At 55.4% G+C, this 26,620-nt stretch overlaps 1 protein-coding gene across 2 annotated transcripts in view; it reads right to left on the bottom strand.

The window, feature by feature from the left end:
* The window catches only part of NRBP2 (nuclear receptor binding protein 2), a 31,965-nt gene extending 10,930 nt beyond the window's left edge, over positions 1-21,035 (bottom strand). For both annotated transcript variants that reach the window (XM_072851679.1, XM_072851680.1), the window contains exons 1-10: positions 20,805-21,035; positions 4,402-4,524; positions 3,960-4,061; positions 3,598-3,687; positions 2,629-2,669; positions 2,442-2,536; positions 2,157-2,180; positions 1,733-1,816; positions 987-1,042; positions 134-229 (exon numbers count right to left, since the gene is read on the bottom strand). In XM_072851679.1, coding sequence (XP_072707780.1) covers positions 134-229; positions 987-1,042; positions 1,733-1,816; positions 2,157-2,180; positions 2,442-2,536; positions 2,629-2,669; positions 3,598-3,687; positions 3,960-4,061; positions 4,402-4,524; positions 20,805-20,921 — 828 coding nt within the window. In that variant the 5' untranslated portion in view covers positions 20,922-21,035. The remainder of the gene's footprint in view (positions 1-133; positions 230-986; positions 1,043-1,732; positions 1,817-2,156; positions 2,181-2,441; positions 2,537-2,628; positions 2,670-3,597; positions 3,688-3,959; positions 4,062-4,401; positions 4,525-20,804) is intronic.
* Between the last annotated feature and the right edge of the window lie 5,585 nt (positions 21,036-26,620).

A 26,620-nucleotide genomic window follows, 5' to 3' on the forward strand; every position in this document is an offset into this window, starting at 1 on the left:
GACATTCCAGATACCAGCTGAGGGGAAGGACACTTATGGGGACATTTACACCCCAGGAGGGATGCCTGACCCATCTGTGGGTCAGGCGACAGGCCGGTGGCTCTGTCCTCGAGGCTCGGCCAGCTGCACTCACCCGCATGTTGGGATCGTCCAGAGAATGTCGTGCCCTCATTATTGCCTCCTCCGAGACCCGTGTGTCCCCGTTAGTCTGGATCTCCAGCACTGCCATCTGGGGAAGGAGTGCAGCCATGTCTGCATGCAGCCAAGCCCTGGGTTAGTCCTTGAGGGCTTCCCAAAAGGACATCCCCTGGCAGGGTGGCAGCTGTGAAGCTCCTCACCAGGACACACAGCCTGGCCAGGCCTGTCTCAGGCTCTGGCCACAACTCTGTCCAGAAGGTCCAGATCTCCTGGGCTCCCCGGTGCTCCCTGGCCACCGCGTCCCTGCCCTTGGGACCCATTTCTTGCCTGCCACAGCGTTCCACGCTGCTCACAGGCTCCTGGCAGGGCAGACGTGGGAGGCTGCTCCCTGAGCACCGTGCAGACCGGGGGACAATGCAGACAGCACCAACAGCCCCAGTCTGCCCTTGGGGCAAGCTGTGCTTGGCAGTGCATATCCTCTTGGAGCAGCATGGTCCGTCCTTGCTCTCTCTTCCCAGGGCTGTCGCAGCCCAAGGAGGAAGAGGAGGCACCAGCAGAGACAGCCAAGAGGCACCAGCCGAGCATAGAAGAGGTGAGCTAAGCCTGTTGCTGCACCCAGGGTAGGGTGGGCCATGACAGCAGAAAATGTTCTGCTGAACCCAGCAGAGATGTCTCCATCGCTGCAAGGGATCCCCACAGCTCACAGTGAGGTCTAGAAAAGGGCAAGGAGACTCCTCGGGAAGCTCCCCAGGCCACCACGATCCCCAGCAGGCTCAACAAGAACAATCCTGCCCTGTAACCAGGGGTCACTGCAAGTTCCCAGGTGCTGCAGCCATCTTGCTCCATACCTCCAGCGCACACATCCCAAAGGAGAAGATGTCCACAGCAGTCCCATCAGCCTTTTCTGCAAAACCAAGCCAGAACCACATCAGGCCAGAGGTACAGGCTACCACCCGCTCACTCTGGGAACAGCCCCCTGCACCCTGCCTCATCCCTACAGATGCCTCTGCCCACACACCCCTGCCCTCACCCCTGCCCACGCCTGACCTCCCTTTGCCTCCGCCTTGGCTCACGCCTGCTTCCCCCACCCCGGCACACATTTTCTCACAGTTCCCTGCACAAACCTTTCCCATTTATTCCCCTCAAATTTGCACCAAAATATTCAAGATGGGGATCACATCATGAGTTTTGACACGGCATAAAGATTCTTTACTCCTCTTTCCCTAATTGTTGTAACATTTTACATGCTTTTGAGCGTTCCTGAGCCATAAGCTGACCTTTTCAGAGCTACCCGTGGTCATGCTGAGATCTTGTTCCTAACCAGTAATTGCTAATACACAGTCCATTCCCATGTAGGCACAGCTGGTTTTCCCACGTGCATAGCTCTGCACTAATCAGCACTACATGTTACCTACAATGTTATCACACATCATTCACTATCACAAGACCTTCTGTGACTCATGGCCAACAGCTTTAGTTATGAATGCACTGAATAATTCTGTGCACCCACGCCTTGCACAGGACCCCCCCTTCACCACGTCCCTCTGGGCACCCACGCTGCCGGCACCGCCCGGCAGAGAGACCCCGCACTCACGGCCGTACTCCGGGGGAAAGAAATGCAAGTTGCGCAGCTCTTCCCTCTCAGTCCTGATGGGGCTTCTCAGGTCGTCCGGGAGGGCTGCATGGGGAATGAGAAACGTTCTGCATCACAGCTCTTCTAAGCTGTTTCCCCACAGCTGTGAGCACAGACGGGTGCTCCGAGGTAGCCGGGATTTCTGTGTGTGCTTCTGCCCATGCAGCCCACCCGTGGGGCACTTGCTTCCCCAGGAGACCCCTCTGGTCCCACGACAGGAGCAGCAATTCCCTGAGGGACAAAGGTCCCCCTGCCTGCAGAGCCCAGGACTGCTCCTCTGTGCTGCGGTGCCTCACTGGTGAGAGGCGCCCAGGGCCCGCAGGGGAGGACGGTCGACCCAGGGACAGGACTGATGTGCTGGGAGAGGTGGCAGAGGGACACTCACCATTTGCAAACACCCTGTGCCAGACTGCCAGTCAGCGCCGATCCAGAAGTGGAGAAGTAAGAAGGCATGGAGCAGAGGACACAAACAGAAGAGAAGGTAACTGCAAGCCTTGCACAGGTGATCCCCTGAGGGACCCTGCAGCTCTCGCCTCTTCTGCCCAGCCGGAACCCCCTCAGCACACCACCCTGCACGACCCCACCACGTCCCTCGGCAGGCGGCTTCCTCCTGCTGACTCTTCTCATCAGCACTTGGAGCTGCGGGCCTGTGAGGGTGGCAGCTTCCTACCTGAACCAATCTTTATCAGCCCATTGTGCTGGATGAAGATGGTGTCGCTGGTGAGGTTGCCGTGGATGATGGGAGGCTCACAGGAGTGCAGGAAGCTGGGGAAGCACAAAGCAGCCCTGAGCACGTTACCTGTGCCCAGCCCAGTGAGAAGCAGGACGACCGACAGTGCAAGCGATGGCAAGCTTACCTGAGAGCAGACAGGATCTGAGTGCACCAGCGCTTCCAGGCCTAGAGCAGAGACCAGAGCTCTCCATCAGACGAGACACCCATCAGAGCCCAGCAGCTGGATCAGGTCATTCCTACCTATTACCCAGTGGCTGGGGAAATCAGCCCTCCACTAGCCCTGCAGAGACTGTTACTCAAAGATGAGCCACACGCTGTCCCAGCCACAACAGTCTCCTTTCCAACCCCTGTTCAAAAAACACCATCAAAGCTGAGAACTCATCCTGACCAGCAGACAGAGCTCTCCTGAGCCCCAAAACCCTGGTGGAAGCATGGACAGGCACATCACAGAGGGGGCAAAGCTAGCTATGGTTGTGGGGTCCATGCATATGATTGTCTCTGTACACACCAACAGCGAGTCTCAATTCTAGGAGTGCCTAAGCGCACTGGTGTGATACTGAGCCCAAACTTCATGGGAGGGCTTGCAAGGTCAAGCACAGGGCCCGCAGATCAGTCACCCAGCACCTCAGTCACAGCCAGCTGAGACCTGCCTGCAAAACCATTAGTCAGACCCATACTGAGTGGGTTTGCAAGTGAAACTGGTCCCTTCAACCCAAGTAGTAACCTAGTCACAAGCCCACTGTCCCTCATTGAGGGTGGTGGAGATGCAGGCATTCCAAAGCACAATGCAGCCCCAGGAGCAGTCAGCATCATGCAGCTGAACCTCGCTGCAGCAGCTTCCAGCAGGTTCCCGACCCTTGGGGTCAGATCCTGGCAGCAGGATCCATTTCTGGGCTGTTCTGGGGAAGTTCTGCTCTCGCTCCAGCCCTCACCAAGATGCTATCTCCCTACAGCGGAGAGTCCCTGCATAACTCAGGAAGCAACCATACGTACTTGCTGTGCCTTATAAGAGACCAGAACCGCCCCCTGTGGCAGTGGGCACAGAGCTACCCACTTCACCTGGGACACCCTGTGCTGCTCCCAGGGAACCTACCCTGGCATTCATGGCCTTGTGGTTTTTCTTGGTTTTCTTCAGGAACTGTTTCAGGCTCCCTGAGGACACGTATTCTGTGATGAAGATGACCTGGGAGGGAAGAGACGCATCAGCTTCCCAGCCTCCCTGCACAGCCAGTGCCATGCACAGCCAGTGGGCTGCACCAGCCAGCAGCACACAGCCTGCGCTGGCCCCGCACACGGCTGAGAGCAGGCTGCTGGGCAGCAGCGTCCTGGGGAAGGAAGGGGAGTCCTGGGGAGCGGAGTAGGGAGCAGAGCTGGGCTCCCCACCTGGCTCCCACTGGTATCCCTTCCCCAGCCTGGGGTCCCCCCAGGAACTCTATCTCCCTGAGTCCTCCCTACCCGCGCCTTCGAGTCTTTCACATCCAGCCAGTATTTGTGAAGCTTTACGATGTTGGGGTGATCCACAAGCACCAGCTGCTCAAACATGGTCTTGATCTTCTCCTGTGGGCAGAGAGAGGACAGGTGAGGTGGCAGGTCCTGGGACATGGCAGGACATCTCCAAAAGCAAGGGAACCTGGGTCTGGGGAGCAGGCTGTGCCCCCAGTCACAGGGAAAGCTGTTTTTGGGGTACAGAGGACACATGGAGCTGTCTTTGAGAGAGAAGCCAAGGGAAAGCAGAGTGCCACGCAGACAGGAGCACAGCACGACAGGCTGTGATTAGCACTGCTGACCAAGGTGTGCTGCTGCCCACAAACAGCAGGGACCGGTGCTGCCAGCCAGGACGGTGTGGTGGGCAGTCTTGGGGGGGTGGGCATGGTCCTGCCAGGGAGGGATGGCTCACCTCGTGTGCTTTAAAGGCCTTCTTGTCGGTGAAGAGCAGCTCGTTCCACACCACCTCCACGCCCTCCTCTGTGTCCATGGCAAGGAAGGTGCTCTGGATGCCTGGCATGTTCCCCTGATTCACCTGTGAGGCATGGGAAGGCATGAGACAGCCCGGCTGCAGCCCTGCCCACAGCTCCCAGCCCCACCGGCAGCCTTGCATGGACAAAAGTGCTGCGTGGACGGTCTCTGCTACCACTCCTGTGGACGATTCCAGCCCGCAGGAGGCTCTGGCTAGGACACGGTGAGTGGAGCAACCCCCCAGCCCTCTGCCCGTTCTGCCCTCAGGACCTGCCTGCTTGGGAGCTCAGGCATTGCAGCAGCCATCACCGTTTCTCCAGGACGTGTGGGCACAGGAGAGAGCCAGCAATTTGGAGCAGTTCCCATGCCAGCCCCTCTCAATTCTTCTAGCCCAGTGAGAAGCTGGCAGTGACAGTCACCTGCTGGCCCCACTCCTGCACAGGGATGGGGACCCCCACGTGGACCCCACTTCCCAGCAGCCGTGGGAGAGCAACCCACACCCACAGCTGATGGTCACGCTCATGTTGGACAGGGCAAATTAGAAGGTCCAGACAAACCAAAGCCGTAACATCATCTCTTTTAACATCCCGAGGAGATTGGGGGCAACCCCCCATGCCCCAGGGTCTGTCTGATGAGTTCCCATCCCCAGAGGTCACAGAGCTGTGTTCTAGGACCCCATGGAGAGCAGCTCTGCAGTCATCACCTCTGCAGGCCGTGTCCAGCACAGACTTAGCCACAGCAGCCCCGTTGTCCCTGTGCTGGGTCTCTGCTGATCCTGCCTTGAGGGCAGCACCAGATCACCGGTCCCCAGGCCAGCCAGGACTGCCGGGTCCCGGCTCTAGCCCAGATAAAACCTGCTCAAAAGGCACCCAGTTCCGATAGGGGCTCAACAGCACAGAGACACCCCCGCCCCAGGACCAGGGTGTCCTGCCTCCCAGGATAGGTGCCTGCTGCATCCCAAACCACCATCTGCACTGGGGTCTGCACAGTTGCTGCCCTTGTTGTCCCCTCGCAAAAGCATCACTGCACGGGAGCCGGCCTGCAGCCCCCCCTCTGCCCCTTCTCTCCTCCAGTGGGCCCGGGGGCAGCCTGAGGCAGGGGCCGGGGCCGTCCCCCTCTTCCTCCCAGCAGCTTGGGCAGAGGCAGCGCTGCCCGCTCCCATCTGCCGTGCAGCAGGGGCAGCGCGGAGCTGCCGGCAGCCAGATGAAAAGAGGGATTGTTCCGCCGCTTCCAGGGGCTGGTACGCAGCGTCCCACTGCCGGGGCTTGGCCCGCCGCAGCACGGGGCAGCTGTGAGCGCAGGCGCGGGCACGCAGCACCCCCAGCTCATTAGCAGGGGACAGACGGGCAGCTCGTGGCCCAGTTCCTGCTGCGGACACACAAAGCACCTCTGTTACTTGTTCTCTCCGCTCACAGGCTCCATGTGCTTCGCACAAAGCCCAGCACGGACAGCCAGCGATGCGGCCAGCTGGCCTTGCTGACCACAGCCTTCCCAGCAAGTCCCAGCAGCCTCTCGGGGCTCCCAGTGCAAACATAGCCAGCACAGGAGCGCCCAGCAAGGGCACTGCTGGGGGAGCCGCTGCGGGGGGGCGGTGGGGAGACAGCTCAGCCCTCACCCGGATGTCCCCACCGCAGGGCCATCACACCAGCCGCTGTGAACCCCAAGCTGTGGTCTTTCTGCAGAGGCTGATGCTGCTGGTGGAAAGCAAGGGTGGGCTGCGACAGGAGGGACTGCCTGGCCAAGGGGGATCAAACAGCCTCGGCCGGAGCTCTCGGCAGCTGGCACCAGGCTGAGGCAGGTCTCAGCAGAGGCTGTGCCAGGAGGGAGGGCAGCCAGGGGCAAGTGCCTGTGCACCACAAGGGTCTGCTGGTCACAGAGCACTCTGTGAAGCTGCTCTTCCGCCTCTCCCCAAAAATGCCACTGGAAAATCAGCTCATGGTCTTGAGAAAAAGCCTGTCCTGAAAACAGTGAGTGGCCACAAGGCCGAGAACAAGGAGTCAAATGGAGAGCACAGACCCGAACAGCCTTTCGGTTGCCACAAGGACATGCGGGAGCAACAGAGCTCTGCACGGAGGTTACTGATGCCCGGCTTGAAGGCACAGCCGGGTCTGAAAACATCAGGTGCGTCCTCCTCATCTGCCTCATCGCAGGGCCACAACGTACCTGCGTGCAGATATCGAGCCTACAGTGGGACCTAACCTGCAGGGCCACCGCACCCCATGCCTCCCATCCCCACACCTGTATGAACCAGGTGCCTGCCAGCCACCTCCCATCCCTGGGCAGGCAATGCCGCCTCCCGCTTGCTCAGAGCTTGACATAAGAACAGCCAGCTGCATTGGACTGGCTGCCTGTCTGAGAGTGACCCACAGCAGAAGTCTGGAGTCGTCCCTCTGCCGCAGCCTCCCAGCTTTGAACAACCTGCTCTCTGAGCCCGAAGTGGTATCGTGGTGCTTAAGGCTCTGGACAGTGGATCTGTTGGTATCTGGGAGGTTCTGGTATGTGGTGAGGAGCATCAGACAGGCCTACAGGGGAGGAAACGTTCCCTGTTCTGTGCAGACGCAAACGTGCTCAGTCTTGCACTGAATGACAATAAAACTGATACTGAACAGCTGTCTTGTGCACCGAGCTCTGAGACTGCATAAATAAATAAATGCTGCATTATGATCACAGAGGTGACTGGGGACAAAAGGAACCAGCCACAGATCACCTTGATTGTCTCACGCCATGTCTTTCAGGGGTTCCCGGCAGCTCCACATGCTGCTAAAGATGGGCACCATGTGGAACAGGCAAAACTCCAGAGCTGGACTGGGCAAGCTCCCTGCTGAGGCTGCTTCCAGAAAGCCCTTGGCAGGAGCTGAGGCCAGCCTAGAGAGATCACTGGGGACAAGTAAGTGAAGGTTTACAAAAGATCAGATTGCATCTTACAATAAATCGCTCCCTTTTGAGCTTTTCACGTCAACAAGGACTGAAAGAGTCCACAGAAAAAGGCTTAGTGATATAGTTCTGGGGCCTTGGGCCCCAGAGCTGTTAAACAAGGAAGGCATGGGGCTGGAGAGCAATGGACGGGCACTTCTGCTGCCACTGGCATTTAGACCCAATTTGGAGAAGAAAATAAGGACAAGGTGGGTTGTTACCTTTCTCGGGTTGCTCTAGGAGACTGGGGAAAAGGCATGGCCACGGCGCCTGGAGGAGAGGGCACTCTGCCAGTCCTCTGCTTCTCCCCAGACATCTGCACTCGTGTCCTCAGGACAAGCATGTGCTGGCCCCATCTCTCAGCAGGGACACCCCGCTGCCCTCCTGTGCCCCCAGAGCACCCCTCCACGCCATCTGGACCAGCACACCCCAGCCACCCGTGGGACACGGAAGACAGAGCAGTCCCAGAGGCCTCCTCTGCTGGTGGCCCCACTCCCAGGACCTTGGCACGGGAGTGGGACCAGGGCAGATAGCTTCTGGGTGAGGGAAGCGGTCCAGCCCCCAGCACAGCCGTGGAGACCGACCACCGGACCTGGGCACTCTCCCGTGCCCAAGCAGCCGTCTCACATCCTCAGCCCCCAGCACAGATGTGTTTCTCCTGCACCCGCTCTCCCCTCTGCCTTCCTGCCTGTCAGAGGCAGGAGAAGCACCCAGCGGGGCTCCACCCAACGGGCAGCCCCTCTGCAAGGGAGGTGAGTTCCTGCCTGCAGGTACTTTACCCAAATAATTTCCAAAGTTTGGCATAAGTTTACTGCTCTGTCTCCAAAGGCAGCCAAGCAGGTAAAGCCTCAGCCCTCGGCCCCGATTAATGCCGAGCAGCGGCAGGGTCACATTACCAGCCCTGGCTCCCTGGGACCATTAGCACCACTGAAGAGCACACAGCAGACCCTGCCTGGAAACCTGGGGGTTACTGCACAGAGGAAGGATAATCTGGAGGTCGCTCAGAAACGAGGCAAAGGCATTGAAAAAGCTCCCTCTGCCTGGCTTGGCAGGGGCTGCTGGGGAAACGCAAGCACAGGCTGTGCCATCGGCCAGGCAAGCGCCAGGAGGGAGGGGGGCTGCCCGAGGCACCGTGGGAGGGACGTGCTGGAGGGCCAGAGCAAAGGGGCAGGCAGGGCAGGCAGGCTGGGAAGGGGGTGCCATGCAGGAGGCTGTAGGGGTGAGCGGTGGGACAGCGACCCTCACTCCCAATTTCTGCAGGGTCCCTTTGCCCCCGCAGGGCTGTTGGTGCCAGGGCGGGGTGTGAGATGCAAAGCAGCAGCAGGGAAGGGGACGGAAACAGCGTGTTTCCCAAGGGGAGGGAAATGCTGTGAGCCCAGGCATTGCCATTGCATAACTATCCCGAAAAAGACTGTACCAACAGAAACACAGAGGGGCCGTTAAAGAGGCCACCAGGAGACACCCGACCAGGCTGGAGGATACACCAGGAGGCTGACCCACAGCTTCCGTGCATCCCGAGGCTGGAAGGAAGAGGACCAAACCTCTTCAGGGATTTTCTGTACTGGGGCTGAGTCAGAGACCAGGGGAAAGATGAAGTTTTGGGAATCAAAGGCCCATGAATGGGCATGAGAGCAAGGCAGCTGCCAGCAGTCTGTACACTTGCCCTGTCCATACCGGAGCCGAGACGAGTTTGCTTCCTGAGCTGCTGCCCAGATCCTGCCTGCCTGTGGCACACGGGGGCGAGCAGCCCGTGCAGGACAGAGCCCTTCCCCACCCATCGCAGGCTGGCAGCAGCCCTGCGAGCACCCGTGGCCCTGCCGCCTGCCCGTGGGCTGCAGAGTTGTCCCTGGTGCAGCAGCCACCACTCTGGGTGCTGCGGACGGCCCTGGGGACAGAAGGCCAGGACATAAGAAACAGCACCGTCTGGAGGACACAGGGCAAAGCTAAAGAGACACTGAAAGGGAGAGCCAAGCAAGAAGGAGGAGTGGTTACCCAGATTACAGGGCCCCAGGCTCTCCAGGCTGAGACCAGCCATGCCATGCTGGCAAGAGCACCAGGACCCACCTGGTCGTACAGTGACAGCAGACACATGTTGATGCTACAGGTCACAACCCCCATGCGCGTCTGTCAGGGGAGCAGTGCCAGTACTGCTCTGCCACAGAGCAGAAACCCCTGGTTGCTGCTAGTGAGAGGAGGGCTAGCAGGACATGAAGATGGTGATGCTCACTGCATGCACAGTTTACCTGACTCCTTGTGACACTGTGACATTATCCCTTTTGGTGCTGGGAACTGGCAGGATTTGCTGGGGCCACAAGGCTGAGCAGGGAACACAATGTGGCTGGGAGAGCACTTTTGCAGAATAAATCCCAACCTGGCCCTCCACTCCACTATCTCATAAGCCTGGGCGACAGTAAAGGCTGTATCTGGGCTTCTCAAGGGACTTGTGTTCAGGTTACAGTTAGCAAGGAGGTGCTGCTAAGGCATGGAGACACACCTTAGGCAGCAGAGACTGTCCTCTCAGAGAAATGTGTGCAAGCAGCAGAGACGGAGGACTGTGTCTCTGTAGGGACTCCCTTTCCAGCCCGCTGGCTGAAGCTGGGCTCCCCTTGCCTTCCGCAAACCACGTGTTCCCTGGCCCTGACGGAGGCTGCACTCCCCTGTCCACCACCCGATGCTATGCAACAAGCAGGGCAGGGGTGACTGTTGCAACACGGAAATATTTTTTTAAAACATGTAAAAGGAAAAAAATTACCTAAGAGGGCTGAGGCCCCACTCTGACACCTGTGCTACTTCCTTCAGCTTACCAAGGGACAGAGACAACAAACAGCAGTGGTAGGCAGAGCTGGCCTGATGACCACTGCGCTGAGGAGCAGAAGCTGGAGCAGGTCCCGCAGGAGCAGCAGCGTGTGGGAAGCAGGCACCCAGGGGGCAAGGGGGCTCATCCAGTCCTCCTGTGCACATGTGATTCTCTGGGTGAAGAGCCAATACATCCCACTGTCCTTGAGCTGGGAGCACCTCAGCCCAGGGTCTGAGACTCAGCAGCATGGCTCCGAGCTCTCTGCTTTCAGGGCCCCGTTTCAAGCACCAGACCTGCCACTAACAGCCCCTTTGTCCCCAGGGAGGAGGTGAGGACCAGCAGCAGCCCCGAGCAGTTATGGAGCAATGTGCTCCTGAGCCTGGCTGGGCTGCTGGCTAGATTTCACCTCATGGCAGGTACGCCAAAGGCTGTGACAGAAGAGCTAGCTGGGTGACATCCACCCATACTGCTATCTGCAGTCCACAGCAAAACAACAGATCAAGCCTACAATGTCCTGTGACTCTGCAGGAGCAGGACAAGGGATCTGCGGTGCCAGATAAACCTGTTCTCTCTGTGTGATCGTGTTACGCAATTAGCAGGTGAAGGGAACACATGAGACAGAAAATATTTTGATTCCAGTGAAGCATTTGATCCTACCCCTCACAAAAACATATTCTCAGCACTAATTCAGACCAGCGTGGATACAGGGCTAATATGCTACCAGCTGGAGAGACCTAGCCGAGCAGGGATGGTGGCATGCCGCTTACAGAGCTGAGAGGCAACGAGCTCCCAGCTCGTTGGGAGGGCAAGCTCTGCTGTGGTTTAACATCAGTACAATCATGGAGAGAAGTGAGGCAGGTACAGGTGAGTGGCACCTCGTCCTGGACAATGCTGGAGCGGTGAACGTCAAAGAGGAAAGGAGCAGAGCTATGGGCAGAAAGCAGAAGTGGCATTCAGCCAATCAACCAGGAAAAATAACCAGGTGCCCGGCTGCACTGCAGGCAGGGGAGACCAAGGGAGGGAAACAGATTCGCGGCCAACACAGCAGGATGTGCAGCGGCAGAGCTCTCCCATCCCAGGGCACGAGGGGCACCCACTTCATTCAGCCCTCTTCCGTGAACTCTCCCTATCCACCCCCAGGAGATCCCCTACCTGTCAGCAACAGCAGGGAGGTCATTGTTTAATACCTGTAGACAGGGAGAGGAAGCCTCTCCCAGCAGGATCTGGAGCAGGCCTCCTCAGAAACGCAGCCACCTGCCAGCCTGTCCCCTCTGCCTGTGGGAGGGAGGGCTGGAAGGCTTTCCTTTCTCTCCATACCCATGGTTGTCCCTCCCTCTTGCCCAGCAGCTGCTGGAGCAAACGCTGTGATCCCTGTTCTCCTTCCACTGCTGAGAGAAAGGGACAAAAGAGTACTTTTCCACTGCCCAGATAAGAGCCAGGAGACATCCTGCATGCACTCACAGCTGGTGAGTGAGCCAACTAGGGAAGGTGCCCCGCTGGACCTCTTGTTCACGAACAGAGAAGGACTTGTGAGCCATGTGATGGTTGGAGGCCGTCTTGGGCAGAGTAGTCATGAAATGATAGAGTTTTTGATTCTTGGAGAAGTGAGGAGGGGGGTCAGCAGAACTGCCACCTTGGACTTCCGGAGGGCAAACTTTGGCCTGTTTAGGAGACTGGTCGACAGAGTCCCCTGGGAGGCAGCCCTAAAGGGCAAAGGAGCCCAGGAAGGCTGGACATTCTTCAAGGAGGAAGTCCTAAAGGCACAAGAGCGGGCTGTCCCCAGGTGCCGAAAGATGAGCCAGTGGGGAAGAAGACCGGCCTGGCTGAATAGAGAGCTCTGGCCCGAACTCAGGAAAAAGAGGAGAGTCTATGACCTCTGGAAGAAGGGGCAGGCAAGTCAGGAGGACTACAAAGGTGTAGTGAGGTTGTGCAGGGAGAAAATTAGAAGGGCCAAAGCCGAGCTAGAGCTCAACCTGGCTACTGCCATAAAAGACAATCAAAAATACTTCTTCAAATACATTAGCAGCAAAAGGAGAGCTCAGGAGAATCTCCAGCCTCTATTAGTCAGGGGAGGGAACACAGTGACAAAGGATGAGGAAAAGGCTGAGGTACTTACCTTCTTCGCCTTAGTCTTTAATAGTGAGACCAATTGTTCTCTGGTTACCCAGCCCCCCGAATCGGAAGATAGGGATGGTGACCAGAATGGAGCCTCCATAATCCAAGGGGAAATGGTTAGTGACCTGCTACACCACTTAGACACTCACAAGTCTATGGGGCCTGATGAGATCCACCCAAGAGTACTGAAGGAACTGGCAGAAGTGCTCACCAAGCTGCTTTCCATCATTTACCAGCAGTCCTGGCTAACTGGGGAGGTCCCAGTTGACTGAAGATTAGCAAATGTGACACCCATCTACAAGAAGGGCTGGAAGGAGGATCCAGGGAACTACAGGCCTGTCAGCCTGACCTCGGTACCGGGGAAGCTGATGGAACAGATCATCTTGAGTTCCATCACACGGGACGTAGAGGATAACCAAGTGATCAGGCTCAGTCAGCATGTGTTTAGGAAAGGCAGGTCCTGCTTGACCAACCTGATCTCCTTCTACGACAAGGTGACCCGCCTAGGGGATGAGAGAAAGGCTGTGGATGTTGTCTACCTGGACTTCAGTAAAGCCTTTGACACTGTTTCCCACAGCATTCTCCTGGAGAAACTGGCTGCTCATGGCTTGGATGGGTGTACTCTTCGCTGGGTAAAGAACTGGCTGGATGGCCAGGACCAAAGTGTGGTGGTGAATGGAGCTAAATCCAGTTGGTGACCAGTCACAAGTGGTGTTCCCCAGAGCTCTGTGTTGGGGCCAGTTCTGTTTAATATCTTTATCAATGATCTGGACGAAGGGATCGAGTGCACCCTCAGTCAGTTTACAAACAACACCAAGTCGTGCGGGAGTGTTGATCTGCTTGAGGGTAGGAAGACTCTACAGAGGGGTCTGGACAGGCTGGATCGATGGGCTGAAGCCAATTGTATGAGGTTCAACAAGGCTAAGTGCAAGGTCCTGCACTTGCGCCATAACAACCCCATACAATGCTACAGGCTTGGGGAAGAGTGGCTGGAAAGCTGCCCGGCAGAGAAGGACCTGGGGGTGTTGGTTGATAGCCGGCTGAATATGAGCCGGCAGTGTGCCCAGGTGGCCAAGAAGGCCAATGGCATCCTGGCTTGTATCAAAAATAGTGTGGCCAGCAGGACTAGGGAGGTGATCGTCCCCCTGTACTCACCACTGGTGAGGCCACACCTCAAATACTGTGTTCAGTTTTGGGCCCCTCACTACAAGAGAGACATTGAGGGGCTGGAGCGTGTCCAGAGAAGGGCAACGAAGCTGGTGAAGGGTCTGGAGCACAAGGCTGATGGGGAGCGGCTGAGGGAACTGGGGTTTTTTAGCCTGGAGAAAAGGAGGCTGAGGGGAGACCTTATTGCTCTCTACAATGACCTGAAAGGAGGTTGTAGTGACGTGGGGTCGATCTCTTCTCCCAGGTAACAAGTGATAGGACGAGAGGAAACGGCCTCAAGTTTCGCCAGGGGAGGTTTAGATTGGATATTAGGAAGTTTTACTTCACTGAAAGGGTTGTCAAGCACTGGAACAGGCTGCCCAGGGAACTGGTTGAGTCACCATCCCTGGAGGTATTTAAAAGACATTTGGATGAGGAGCTCAGGGACATGGTGTAGTGGTGGGCTTGGTAGTGTTAGGCTTATGGTTGGACTTGATGATCTTAGAGGTCTTTTCCAACCTATACGATCTGTGATTCTGTGATTCTGAAGGCAATACAAGTGGTGTTATTTCCTGGGCAGAAGATGTACCATTGCACACACACCTGGCCTGCGGACAGGGGCTGCTGAGGAAATGGTCTGGCAGGAAGCCAGACCCCAGGGAGCTGTTTTCTTTACCCCCAGGGCACCACACGCCCCTGGGAAGGAGACGCAAGCCTGTGGTCAGCTGAAGCTGAGCACTGCCCAGTCCAGGCAGCTTTGCTCCCTGGCTAAACTGCACCTCGGAAATTCACTGGCCGTGTCACTGAAACCCGGGACACGTGGTCAGCAGCCCCGCAGGTTTGCAGAAGGCAGTAGAGAAGGCTCTGCAGAATACAGTAGGAAACGGAAAGGATCCCTGCCACCAGCCTGCACCTGGGCACCAGGCAGGCGAGCAGAGCCTGGACAGGTTGGGGTGGTAAGGTGTGGGCAGAGAGCAGGAGGTGCCCAAGGACAGGCTGGGCGTGCAGTACCCCATCCTGCTGCTGCAGGCCCCCAGTGCACACCAGTCTGAACTGGGGACAAACACCTAGGGACGGGCTTTGCAGTGCTTGTCCAGAAAGCAATGGACTGCGTTGGCTGGTCATCCAAGCCCAGCTGGAAAACAACAAACAGCAACCCTTTACGAGTCAGGCAGAAGACCAGTGACCAGTACGAATTAGCCCAGTTAACAGGAATTTGGTGTGATTTACCCTGTTGACTGCACCGAGAGGGGGATTTGCCCTTATGCTGTGTTGGCACAGAGCAAACCCAAGTTGAACAGCTAAGCTGCCAGCAGTGCAGTTTCAATGAAAGCTAACAAAACCACCTTGCTGACCAGTATCTGATTGCTATGAGGGAATGCTAAAACACTGCCTTTCATGTGTTTGCTGTCAAATGCTAACTTGTCCAATGGAAGAGCCAACCAATGAGCATTTGATCATCTTTTAATCCATTTTGTAACACAACCGTGGGACACCGCCCTTGTTCCAGAAGTAAAATATAAAAGCCTCTGGGACTGTGCGCGTTCTCTGGTTACATCAGAGAAAAAGGAGAAAGGAGACAAGGGACACAAAAGATGTACAAGCCTGCAAGACTCATATACAATGTCTGGCCACTGTAAACAAAAATACCTGCATGGGAAAACCAATGAAAGGGCAAAAAAAGCTGGGTTAAAAACAGGAAAGGGAACAAAACGTGGAGAATGCCAGTAATTGTAATACTTCTCTTTCGTGTCTAGTTTGCAGGGAGCGCAGAAGGAGCAGCCTGGGAACTGCTGAGCTGCATGCATTCAGAACATGGTGCAGAAGCTAGAGCAGACAGGTACTGCCCTAGGAGCACACCAAGTAGCCCAGGAGCAACGAGCTGCAAGCAGAAAGGCATTTTTGTGGAGAATATGAATGGGAATAAAAGAGCATGTTACTGCATGAAAAAGGACAAGTTTCTGCACTAACCTTTACCACTCCACTGACGTCACCTCCCTCCCCAGCAGTGAGAACAAGGCAGAGGATTGTTACGACCGGGTATGAAGGATTAAAGGATCCTTGAAATGGAGAAAGTAGCACAGGGAAAGCAGACCTGAAGCAAAAGGCAAAACAGTCCCCGCGCATCGCCCACACAAACTAGAAGGGTAACGAGGAGGACACTAAATCTAGCATGCAAAGTCTTGTTTGTTGCCAGACCCACAGAATACATGCCAAGAAGAGGACTTCACTATCTGCTTCCAGCAAAGTTTATCTATTGGTGAGTTATGCCACCTTAGTTCAAACAATTTCATCTTGCTTTCACAAATATCCTCAATTAAAACCATCTGGGATGCCCCACCTCCCATTTGGAGCACAGAACAAAGCCCTACGATATTAACCTGTCTGATCAGCTGAGGTCAGCAGGTTCACAAGTAAACTCATCCTGGAAAGTTAAACAACAGCAAACAAAAGTTGTAAAACCAGTAAGGGGTAGAAAAAAATAGATGGCGTGAAAAGAAAGAGCTAAGTCCTTCAGCTGATCCCCTCTGCTCTGGAAAAGCACTTCACAACAAAACACACTTCAAGTCCTAGTCTCCTGGGAGGGCTGGCAACAAAGCAGCTTTTAAAAATAGCTCTGGTGGCAAATATTAAACAGTTGGATGCTTTCCAAATAATCTATCACAGAACTGGTTATCCTCACTGCAAACTGCAAACATAATTAATATGTAAAAAAAGGGAACCCCCTTGCACCTTAGGGTATTCAAATGCTTAGATTATTTTTCCATATTTTGTTTTCATTTTCTGATCTGTGGGAACCTATTGCAACACTTCAAAATCTGCCCCTCTTGCAGATTTTTTAATATCACTTTATTTTCCTTAAATTCTGCTTCAGCATTTCTTCTGTTTCTTTCTATTACTGTTTCCCTTTTTCCTTTCTTTCATCCTGCTTGTTTTAGAAGTTAAAGCTCATAGTTCAAGGGCTCTGTATCACTACACATTCAGTCATTAGCCCTTTTACTAAACAAGGTGACCAAAAGGGGAGCAATGGACTATTTCAAGTGAAAATACGACCAACCGTGCTGTAGCCATCAGCAGCTGTGCTAGAGCTGCCAGCACTGCGAAGTAGAGTGCCATGTCAGAGGCAACGGCAGTTACAAGTGGAGAAGCAACTCTAAAATTCGGTCCCGTGAACCACAGCTGAGCTTTGCACAGCAAGCATGCGCTCTCATCCGAAGGGAAAGGGCCCTGAGGAATACCAAAGGCAACCAGAGCACGCTCGGTCCAGGATATTTCTGCAGGGAGCACAATGGGCAGAACCAACAGGCGGGGACCCCCAGAGATGGACAGGAGGGATGCTGGAGAGGTTGTGTAAATAATAGCCTGAACCTGGTCTACGTTACAGATTAATGCGGTGGTACCAGTGCTCATGAACAGCAGAGTCAACAAATATCTACTGGTCGTAACAGTCCCCTTTCCAAATGGATAAAGGTTTTGCAAAAGCAAAGCAACATGGATAAAAACAGTTTGTTCTTTAGTAACAAGGTGCTAGGGTTCATTCAGGAAACTATTCAGACAAGGGAAGTTTGAACTTTTAACATAAGCAGTAAACCAAGTTTCTTCTTCCTTGCTAACTCTTAGTCCACAGGGTGGGTGGAAAAAGTAAATGAAGTCATCAAACCAACACTGAAAAAACCGTATCTTCCTACATGGAAAAGTCTACAACAGCAGCATTCCTTTGCTGCACTTTCACAGTAATAGCAAGGAGAGAAATGAAGGAGGCAGAACACGGATTGTGCTGGCACTGAACATGAAGTCACCGAAGGATTCACATGACTGTTTCTCCACAGAAGTTGCAGAGTTACTGTAAGTGCTTTTATTTCCTGAACTGCTCATGGAAATCTGTGACTTCATATCCATCATGAATATATGCATCATAAATAGGCAAAGGAAGTTGTGAAGGAAAATGTTTCCTTCTTTGGTGGGCATGGCCAGACGCAGCACAGCATTAAGATCTGGCACCGGGGCCACGGCACAGTTTAGCTGTTGCATCCACACCTGAAACGTGGTGTAATGAGGCACAGTAGGGTCATGAGCCGCTGCTCTGCATTCTCCCAGTGGAGTATGGCTACAACAGTCATGTGTAAAACCAAAGGTGTAGTCCTTGTGTACATATAATTAATACATACACATTAGCAATTTATCATAACTTGCTTCTCAGGCTATACTACTGAGCATCACGGTTTAAGCACTAAAACACTGTATGGGGTGCTTGCCTCTGCCCACTTCAGCTCTCCAGGCTCTAGACACTGCTCCAAGCCACGTTGCCTGGGCTCTCTCTGCCTGCCGCAGAGATGGCAGGTCACAGGCAGCTCTCCCACCTCTCTGGACGCATTCTTGAACCAGCAAGACCTTAGATCAAGCACAGCACTGCGAATCCCACACAGGACTCAACTGTTCTGGTAAAAGCAAATTAAGGAGAATAAATAATAATAATAATGAATCATCAGGATAGCGAGGCAAAATCCCTATTGGTAAAAATACTTGAAGTGCTTACAGCAATCAGAATGTGTGTTAAAGAGAATGGCTGTTCACTGATGTTAGAAGATACTGTATCGACAGCTTACAGACAGCAAACAGTGTTTTTTCTTCCTGGTACGTAACTATGGATTTGCAACAAACTAGTCTCTTACGCAAAACTTCCTTCACTTACATTTGCAATTTAGGCAGTGCTACCACTTCCCTCAAGTTCATGTGCATTTTGTCACGGCAGCTTTACAGATCCTGGACCCTGAAACCTGCACTTGCTAAACAGGCCACTCTCCTTCGGGTCCGTCTCCTGAACACTGGCTTCCCCAGGGGCATGCAACCCTGCCACGGCACAGCAACACAGACCTGGTGAGCAGCCAGCAGGCCTCTTGTGTTGCCAAAGATGTGATTGCAGCACTGCAACTCATCGCCGTGATGTGCAACCGTATCACAAACCACTGAGACTCACGAGCCTTCCTGCCACTGCCTGCTGTCCTGCAACACTCAGGAAAGGCCAATCCACCCTTCCCACCTCTCCAGCAAGAAAAACTCCCTGCAGATGGATAGCACAGCACAAAGACCAATTACCAAAATGTCTGCATGGAAATGTCACTGACAGGGCTGCGTTCCACGTTTGTTTCCACTTCTCCCATGCACTGCACAAACCTCCAGGGGCCAGTTCCAGCCACTGCAACACCACTCCAGAGAGTTCCCTTGTCAAAATTAAATGTTAAAATACCCATCATTAAATGTGACCATTAGGTCAAAATAGACAGAGGTTGTCCAAATGAGAAATGACCTCCAAGTAATTTCTTTGCGAAGGACAGATAGGGTTTTCGGGCTGTTTTGGTGGGTCACAGGTTAACACACATCATCCAAGAACTGTGTGGAAAAACATAATGCAACTACAGGTCAGATGCGATTAAATTACAGGGCCTTATCCAGTACCTACACCAAATGTTTCCACCCTGATAACTTGTTTCCAACATACAGTGGAGGTCATTTTAAGTCTGTAGATCTAATTACAGAAGCTTCAGGGTATTCTCAGCTAAAAACCTAGTTGCTGCACAGCTTTCCTCACCTCTTCCGCTGTCCTGCAGAGCCACCCTGGCAGAGAAACCATGGGAGAGGCAGGGGTTTGTCTGTCAGCTGCACCTGTACCGTTACCCCACGCCTCACCTGTGGCATGGAGGGCACGCTGCAATGCCTGCACCAGCAGCTGAAGCCTGGTCAGATGCAGGGCACAAACAGAGGGACATCCGACGATGTGTGCCAGCAAAGCCCATCCCAAAAAAGGTACATGAAGCAACACAAGACAAAGATACAGCTGGCTCTGACACCTCAGATGTGCCACATGGGTAGGATCTGATACTCCAGGAGCACCAAGGAGAAGCCAGGGAAGGAGCCATGGGATTCTGAAAGTGGTGTCAGGTCCTGGCACTCACCACGTGGCATGCACATGGTGGGACAAGGCTCAGGCACCAGCCACGAGGCGTGTACACCCTGATGCAAGGCCCTGATGTAGAGAAGACGTGGGCAGGGGTGGTAAGGGAGTAGGAATGGAGATCGAAGGGTGACGTGTGGATGTGGAAGCACCAGGAAGCACAAAGGGACACAAGGGCAGGTGCTGATGGCACGGACAGTAGCAGGTTATCAAGATCTCAGCGAAGCCCAGACTGGGAAAATAGCTTAAAACATGGGCAGCCTGCAGCCAGACTAGAGCACTATGGACTACCGACAGGTCATTAACAGGTGATGATAAAGAACAGGATTGGCCTTGGATGGGCTCTTTTACCCTTCAGATGCTGACAGTGCCTGTGATGTCAGTCTCTCAGTGCTGTCCCACCCCTGCCTGGGGTGAGGATTCACCCACTGACTTTGGTCCCTGTTCCTGGGTGCCCTGACAGAGGCAGGGAAACTCAGGCTCCAGTTTCAGGGGAGACGGTCATTACACTAATATGGGGGACAAGTCTGGAAGAGAGAGGGCAGGGGGTGATGATGGGAGTGCTGCTAAACCCTGGTGGACATGCTGCAGGAGGGCTGTGCTGAGCCCCTGGGCTGGGAAGATAAGCTGAAATGGTCCAAACCCCTTGTCTGGAGAGGAGAAACCGGGTTCTCCAGCCCTGGAGGCAGTGGTGCAGGGGCCAGCGCCCGTCACCACCATGCCCCACGATTTACCCGGCAAGTCCTCATTCCCGCAGGAGCTGCCCGGCCGGCGACCCGTGGTTACCGACCTGCCACCCGCACTGCTGCCACCAGGCACAGCTCGAAGACCGAGCCCAGCAAAAGCCTCCAGGACCGGGCTCAGCGCGGGCTCCGGCAGCGCCCGGTCTCTTTCCGACAGGGCCCACGAGCGGGCTGCGAGCGAGCGGCCCAGCACGGCTGGTCCCTCGGGCATCGGTGCCCTCCGCTGCGGGCTGCATGCCCGGGACTGCCCCGCTCCCTCGGGGCACGGCCCGGCTCCCCGCACCGGGGCACCCCGCACCGGGGCACGGCGAGCGCGGCTCCCCGCACCGGGGCACCCCGCGCCTCCGGGGCAGCTCTCCGCACCGGCCTCCGGCCGCGGCCATCGCCCTTGCCCTGGGCACCTGCGGGAGCGCACCGGGTCTCGGCAGGGCTGCCCGTGCCCGGGTGATGCGGCCGCCCCGGTCCCGGCCCCGGCCCCGGCCCCGGCCCCGGCCCCGGCCCCGGCCCCAGCCCCGGCCGGAGGGGTACGGTCTGGCGGCGCCGCCTGTCCCCGAGCGGGCTCCCGCGGGGCGGCCGCGGGCGAGGGGCAGTGCTCGGTGCCCCGCACAGCCCGGGGCCCCGCAGGGCCCGGCCGCGGCGGCGGCGGCAGCATCCGTCCCGCAGCGCCCCGCGCCCACCTGCTCGCGGCGCTTCTGCCAGCGCCCGCAGGGGCTTTCCTCCAGGATCTCGCTCTCCTCCTCGCTCTCCTCCTCCTTCTCCTGCGCCAGCCGCGCGTCCGGCTCCGGCACCGCCATCCCCGAGCCGAGCCGCGCGGAGCCCCGCCGAGCCGAGCCGAGCCGAGCCGCGCCGAGCCGCGCCGCGCCGCGCCGAGCCCCGCCGAGCCGAGCCGCTCGGCGCGGAGCCGAGCCGAGCCGAGCCGCGCCGCGCCGAGCCGCGCCGCGCCGCGCCGCGGGCTGACAGCGCCGCGCGGGGCCGGCCCGGGCTCAGCCCGCCCCGCTCCGGACGTGCGGCCGCGCACGGCCCGCCCCGCCGGGAGGGGCCCCGCGCACCCCCGGCCCGGGGATGCGCCGCCGGGACACCGCGCCCCGCCCCGCGGCCGCCCCGCTGCTCCCGGCCGCCCCGCCCCGCCGTCGGGGGCGGCCGGCGCTCCCGCAGTCCCGCTTTCCGCAGGACCCGGCGCCGCCAGCCCGCACCCGCCGGCTGCTCCCCGCGCGTACCCCTGCCCGGGGAGGCCCCGGGGCTTGTCCCACCTGCCTCGGGGTCCCGGTTCCCCGGCCTGACCCACCCGTCCAGTGCCTGCCCCATCCCGGCCACCCTCCGGCTGGGCCTCTCCTTGCCCCAGCCTCCGTCCAGGCATCTGCCACCCTTCCAGTCCCCTCTCGGCGGGGCCCCGGTGTTCCCCCGGCCCTCGCAGCAGCCTTTCCCTTTATTCCCGTGGTGCCTGAACGCTGCCACTGCGCCATCTTCCCTGAACAGCCGCTGCTCCGTGCTGGGTGCCGGGGGCTGCACCCCAGCCGGGAGCAGCTAGCTGGGCTCCCGTGGCTGCGCAGGCACTGTGCACCCAGAAACTGCTTCACCAGCTCCGAGCAAGAAGTCTTGCAGATGTTTTCATTCCTCTGGAAAGTTTCTGGCTCGTTCGATGTTTTTCTTCTCTTTCTGTCTGTCTCCGGTTTCTTTTAGCACGTTCATTATTTGTTCCACCCTGCTTCTGTATAAGCACCGGTGCCTGCCTGCTGTTTTGGGAGACATTCTCTCCCTCCAGACCGTTACTCCTTTTAGCCAGTGTGGTTAACCAAGAGGGACCATGGTGAGGGTGGCTATTGGACAAGGAGGCACCGATGGTGCAGACCAGGCATCGTACGCAAAATCCCGTTCCCTGAAGCACAGTATAAATGAACAGGAGGCGTTTCCTTGTGTGGGCCACCACCAGGTCCTGCATGGCAGCCAGCTGAGCTGCCAGCTACAGCTCTGTGGCACTGCCGTGTGCACTCTGACAGGGCCTGAGCAGCCACTGCCAGCTCCCCGTGGCATACCCTTGTCTGAGCCCACCAGGTAAATCCCTGCTGGAAGGCTGTTGACTGTCAGCGTGAGCCCCACGCTGACCCTGGCAGACCCTGTCACCACCTCCTGGACTGCAAAAACACATCCCAGGCCATGGCCACCTCCAGGCACACACATCCATTACACCACCCTGCTACAAGTCTGTAAGCCAGGTGCCACAAGCTCCCATGGTGACCTTGTCCTGTGCCTATCAGACAGGACTTGTAGGAAAGTAAACCACTGGTTCTTATCAAAGTGGAAGGCAAAAGTTCAGCTGGGAATAAGTACAAGGACAAGGAATAAAAAGGTTGGAACCAAACATAAAATACACAGCACACCCCAGGCACCCTTCCTCTCTGCCTGTGTCTCCACAATCCCCACGGCACTCCTGTTGCCAGCCTCCCATCTTCTGCGGACTCTGGTTCCCTGTTGCAGCTCTGCCAATTGTCTGCCAGTTTAGCTGTACCTGATGGGGATAGCCTGTAATGGGGGCAATCCATCAGTTTTAACAGGCATCCTCTGCAAGTAAAAGCTCTATCCAAACAAGGAAGATAGGCCAAATGTACACCAAAAGAGATTTCGACAAATAACTGGCCAAAAGGTAAAAAGCAGTGCTCAAAACCACTGAAGACAAGAACCTGAGCAGAAGATACATAGAGCCCAAGGATGACGAGGGTCTAAATGGGGTCACTGGAGAGACAGCACTATAGTAAAAAAGCGAAGTTTATTCTCTGCTGTGGCATTTACTCCGTTGGAAGCCTTTCTTTACAGGACAGTCAGAGGAATAGTCTCAAAATGAGGTGACAAAAGAACAGATTATATAACGAATCAATAATATGAATGGTGACAAATTGCCAGGCCGAGATATTTGCCCATGAGGTTTGGAGGAATGCAAATGTTAAATGGCCAGAGAATGTACTGTGGTACCTAAGGCAGGCTCAGTACCAGGCACTGCTTTTCAACACATTCATAAACAATCCAGAAAAGGGATGAACAATGAGTTGGCAGAGTTTGCTGATGACACCAAACTATTCAGGACAGTCAGCTTTAAAGCTGGCTGTGAAGAGCTGCAGAGACTCTTGTGACACAGGAAGGGATATCAAAAGTGTGGACAAGCTTTCACATGAAACTAACTACTCAGCTTGGAGAGCAACAGCTGAGCCGGCGATACGCAGACTAAATGCACCATGAACGGCATGGAAAGAGCACACAAGAATGGTTATTCACCACTTTACACAAAATGGTAGTTGGGATGCCCGATGAAAAGGCTGAGCAAGAGCTGTAAAGCACATGAATGGGAGTAATTTTTTACTGAGTGTTTCTTGGGGTAAAATGTTCATGGGTGACACATTGTGGAATTCATTGCCATAGGGTGTTTACAGAGGCCAAAGTAGAAAAGGATTTTAAAAGCCATTAGGCAAATTTGTGGGAGAAAAATTGATTGAGGGCTATTAAACACAGAGACGCAGATGTAGCCTCTGGCTCAGGAGGGCTCTAAGCTGTGGACTGTCAGAAGCTGTGAGTCTGCAACAGATGAAATATTGCTCAGTCCCTGCTCTGGTTCCTGTTGCTCTTCCTCTTGGGATCCACTATTAGCAACTTGCAAAAATAGGATGCAGGCATATGCAGGGCTTAGATCTGACCCAGAGGAGTTGCTCTCGCGCTGTCTGCTGCTCCATGCTTTCTGGGGAGGAAGCACTTGTTCTTTGTGGACCTCTGCTGTTTTCATTTCACATGTGCTGGACATGTCCTTAGCTGGATGTTGCTGTGTCCCTGGACTGGCCACACTCCGTGCATAGGCAGCTCATACACAAATCTTTAAGGTCCTTTGAGGTACATGAATTGCATCCAGCAGCATGAATTGGTGAGGTCCTAGATCTCTCTGTTCAAACTCAGTCACTTTGAGTGCAGTGTTCTCAGCATGTGATACCCTTGACTTCTTTGGACACATTATGGGAATGACAGGAGGCAGAGCTGATGCAGGATCAGTGGATGTTCCCACAGCAGTGATAGTCCTCTGGATCATCACTGCCCCCTCATCCCCATCCAGACAATGCCCCTATATCCCACTACCTCTTTCCTCACCCCCTCATCCCCAATGCCACACCCACATAGATCATAGAATCATAGAATCACTTAGATTGGAAAAGACCTCTAAGATCATCTAGTCCAACTGTTAACCTAGCACTGCCAAGTCCACCACTAAACCATGTCCCTAAGCACCACATCTACACATCTTTCTAATACCTCCAGGGATGGTGACTCCACCACTTCCCTGGGCAGCCTGTTCCAATGCTTGACAACCCTTTCGGTGAATAAATTTTTCCTAATATCCAATCTAAACCTCCCCTGGCGCAACTTGAGGCTGTTTCCTCTTGTCCTATTAGAGTAAACTTCTTTATCTTCCTTCTATGACTTCCTTTTTCTTTACTGGATAATACATGGTAGAGCATATTTGTCTTGCCTGTTCATTTTCAGGCATAAGTCATATGGCCTTTCATTTGCTGGTTGTCCTGACTGTCACATAACCAACAAGCAGGAGAAACCTGGTCGGTCCTGGTGGTCTCCACACTTTTGTACTGAACGTGACCTCCTGAAACAGCTGTCTGCCCTCGGCTGTGCTCCAGGGTTCAAGCTGTTAGCCGTTTAGCTGTGAAGTCCAATGCTCACCAGTGGGCAGGGCAGTGCAGACACCCTGCATTGCTCTCAGACTCCTTCCCCGAGGCAGCCGTCCGGGGCAGATTCAAAACGACAGGCTGCTGCACCTCCCAGCCTGCCTGTGCCCAGGAAACAGCAGGCTTGTGCCCAGAATTCATCTTTTCGGCAGTGAGAACAGAGCTCTGCTGTCCCGCTCAGGCTCAGACAAGCAGGCTGTGGTAAAGCAGGGGCCCAGACCTGGGTTTCTGCTGCCAAACACTGCCCGTGGGATGCTGTTGAAGTGTAACGCAGAGGCCCTCATCTCCACCAGACCAGGCAGGGCTCTGCTTTGTGCCTGCATTTGGAGCCCAAGTCTCCGCCTGCCTAGAGCCAGGTGCTCTGCAGCATAACCCTGCCCTTCTGCCCCAAGAGCTGGCTGCCATTTCCTTCACCAGCCCCTAAGAGGCAGTTTCCGTTGGGGATCCCCTGGTGTATGGCATGCTGCAGAGACCTTTTGTCACAGTCTTTGTCCTGTCCATCTGCCAGGCCTCTCTCAGGTGGGTCCTCTGTTTCGTCTCACCTCATCCTACCACCAGTTTGCAGTCACGGACCCTGGGGAAGGTTTCTATGCATCCTGCAGCACAGTGCCACAGAGGGAGTGCTGCTGGCAGGACACCTCGTGGCTTGCAGCTGCCTTTAACCCCTCTTTCCTTGAACTCCTCTTTGGCTGTCCTGAGCAAAGGAACACCTCTGGAGTGCCTCCATTTGGGCTGGGGCTCTTGGCTAAGGAGGTTAGGGATCTCAGGCAGTGAGATAATGGGTTTAAACGTACAGGCTTTGGTTGCCATTCAGGATTCCTGCATGCGGGAGGTGAGGCAGGAAGGATTTGCTGCTTGGGGTGAGTTCTCCTTTTCCATTGTCTGGAGGGGCGAATGGACCAGTTCTGCTCAGCAGTCCCTGGGCAAGGGGGCACTTGGGGATGTGGAACTGGGGCTCCTTTCTGGTCTCATCCAGTTTTACCAGGTGACCTGGGCACTGCTCTGCTACCTCAAGGACTGTGGCTTGAACTGCACTGCCATGCTTTTAGCTACGATATGACTGGAAGAGTGCAGAGGATCTGAAAGCTGCTTTACAGCGTGGCAGTCCCGAGGGGTTTGTCTTGCAGTGACGTGCAGCTAGCCAGGAGCTCCTTGTTTTACTTAATGTGGGTCCCAGGTACGTATAATTTTGAGTGTGCTCCAACTTTAAATTGCTGGAGTCTGCTGGGATTTTTGAACCCCTTTCAGGGTTAGTTTGCTTTTATTCCTTTCCAGAATGCTCTGCAGGATCTGGGTTTTGCAGGAAAGCCCAGGTGGTGCCGTGCAGCTGGTACCATCCCTCCCTGCAGGAGCAGGGCACCCGCATTGTGCTGCCCAGCAAGCCTGCTCCAGGGCCAGGGGAGCGCTGGCTCCTGCAGGGTGCTGGTGTTTATGGTACTGAGGTCTGGGCTGAAGCTCCTTGTCTCCCTTCCTCCTCTCCCTGCTAGGAGGCCCCTCTTGGCTTGCCGTCTATTTTTATCCGCATTTGATGGGTAGGGCTGGGATGTAATGATGTCACATGTTTTTGCACAACTTGCACTTTGTTACGGTTTAAGGTTCAGTCTAGGTGCCAGACTGATTCTGTGAAGCCGACAAACATCTTCCCTGCTGCTTTGTCTTCTTTCAGCACAATTGCTAGTGGTTTCTGCAGGGCAAACATGTGGCCAGCACATAGATTCTCAGGAATCTATTTGTGTTTACTGAGTTAATACATCAGGCTCTAACCTCCCCTGTTCTGC

The sequence above is a fragment of the Ciconia boyciana genome, chromosome 2 (assembly GCF_034638445.1).
Source record: "Ciconia boyciana chromosome 2, ASM3463844v1, whole genome shotgun sequence".
NCBI classification, from domain to species: domain Eukaryota; kingdom Metazoa; phylum Chordata; class Aves; order Ciconiiformes; family Ciconiidae; genus Ciconia; species Ciconia boyciana.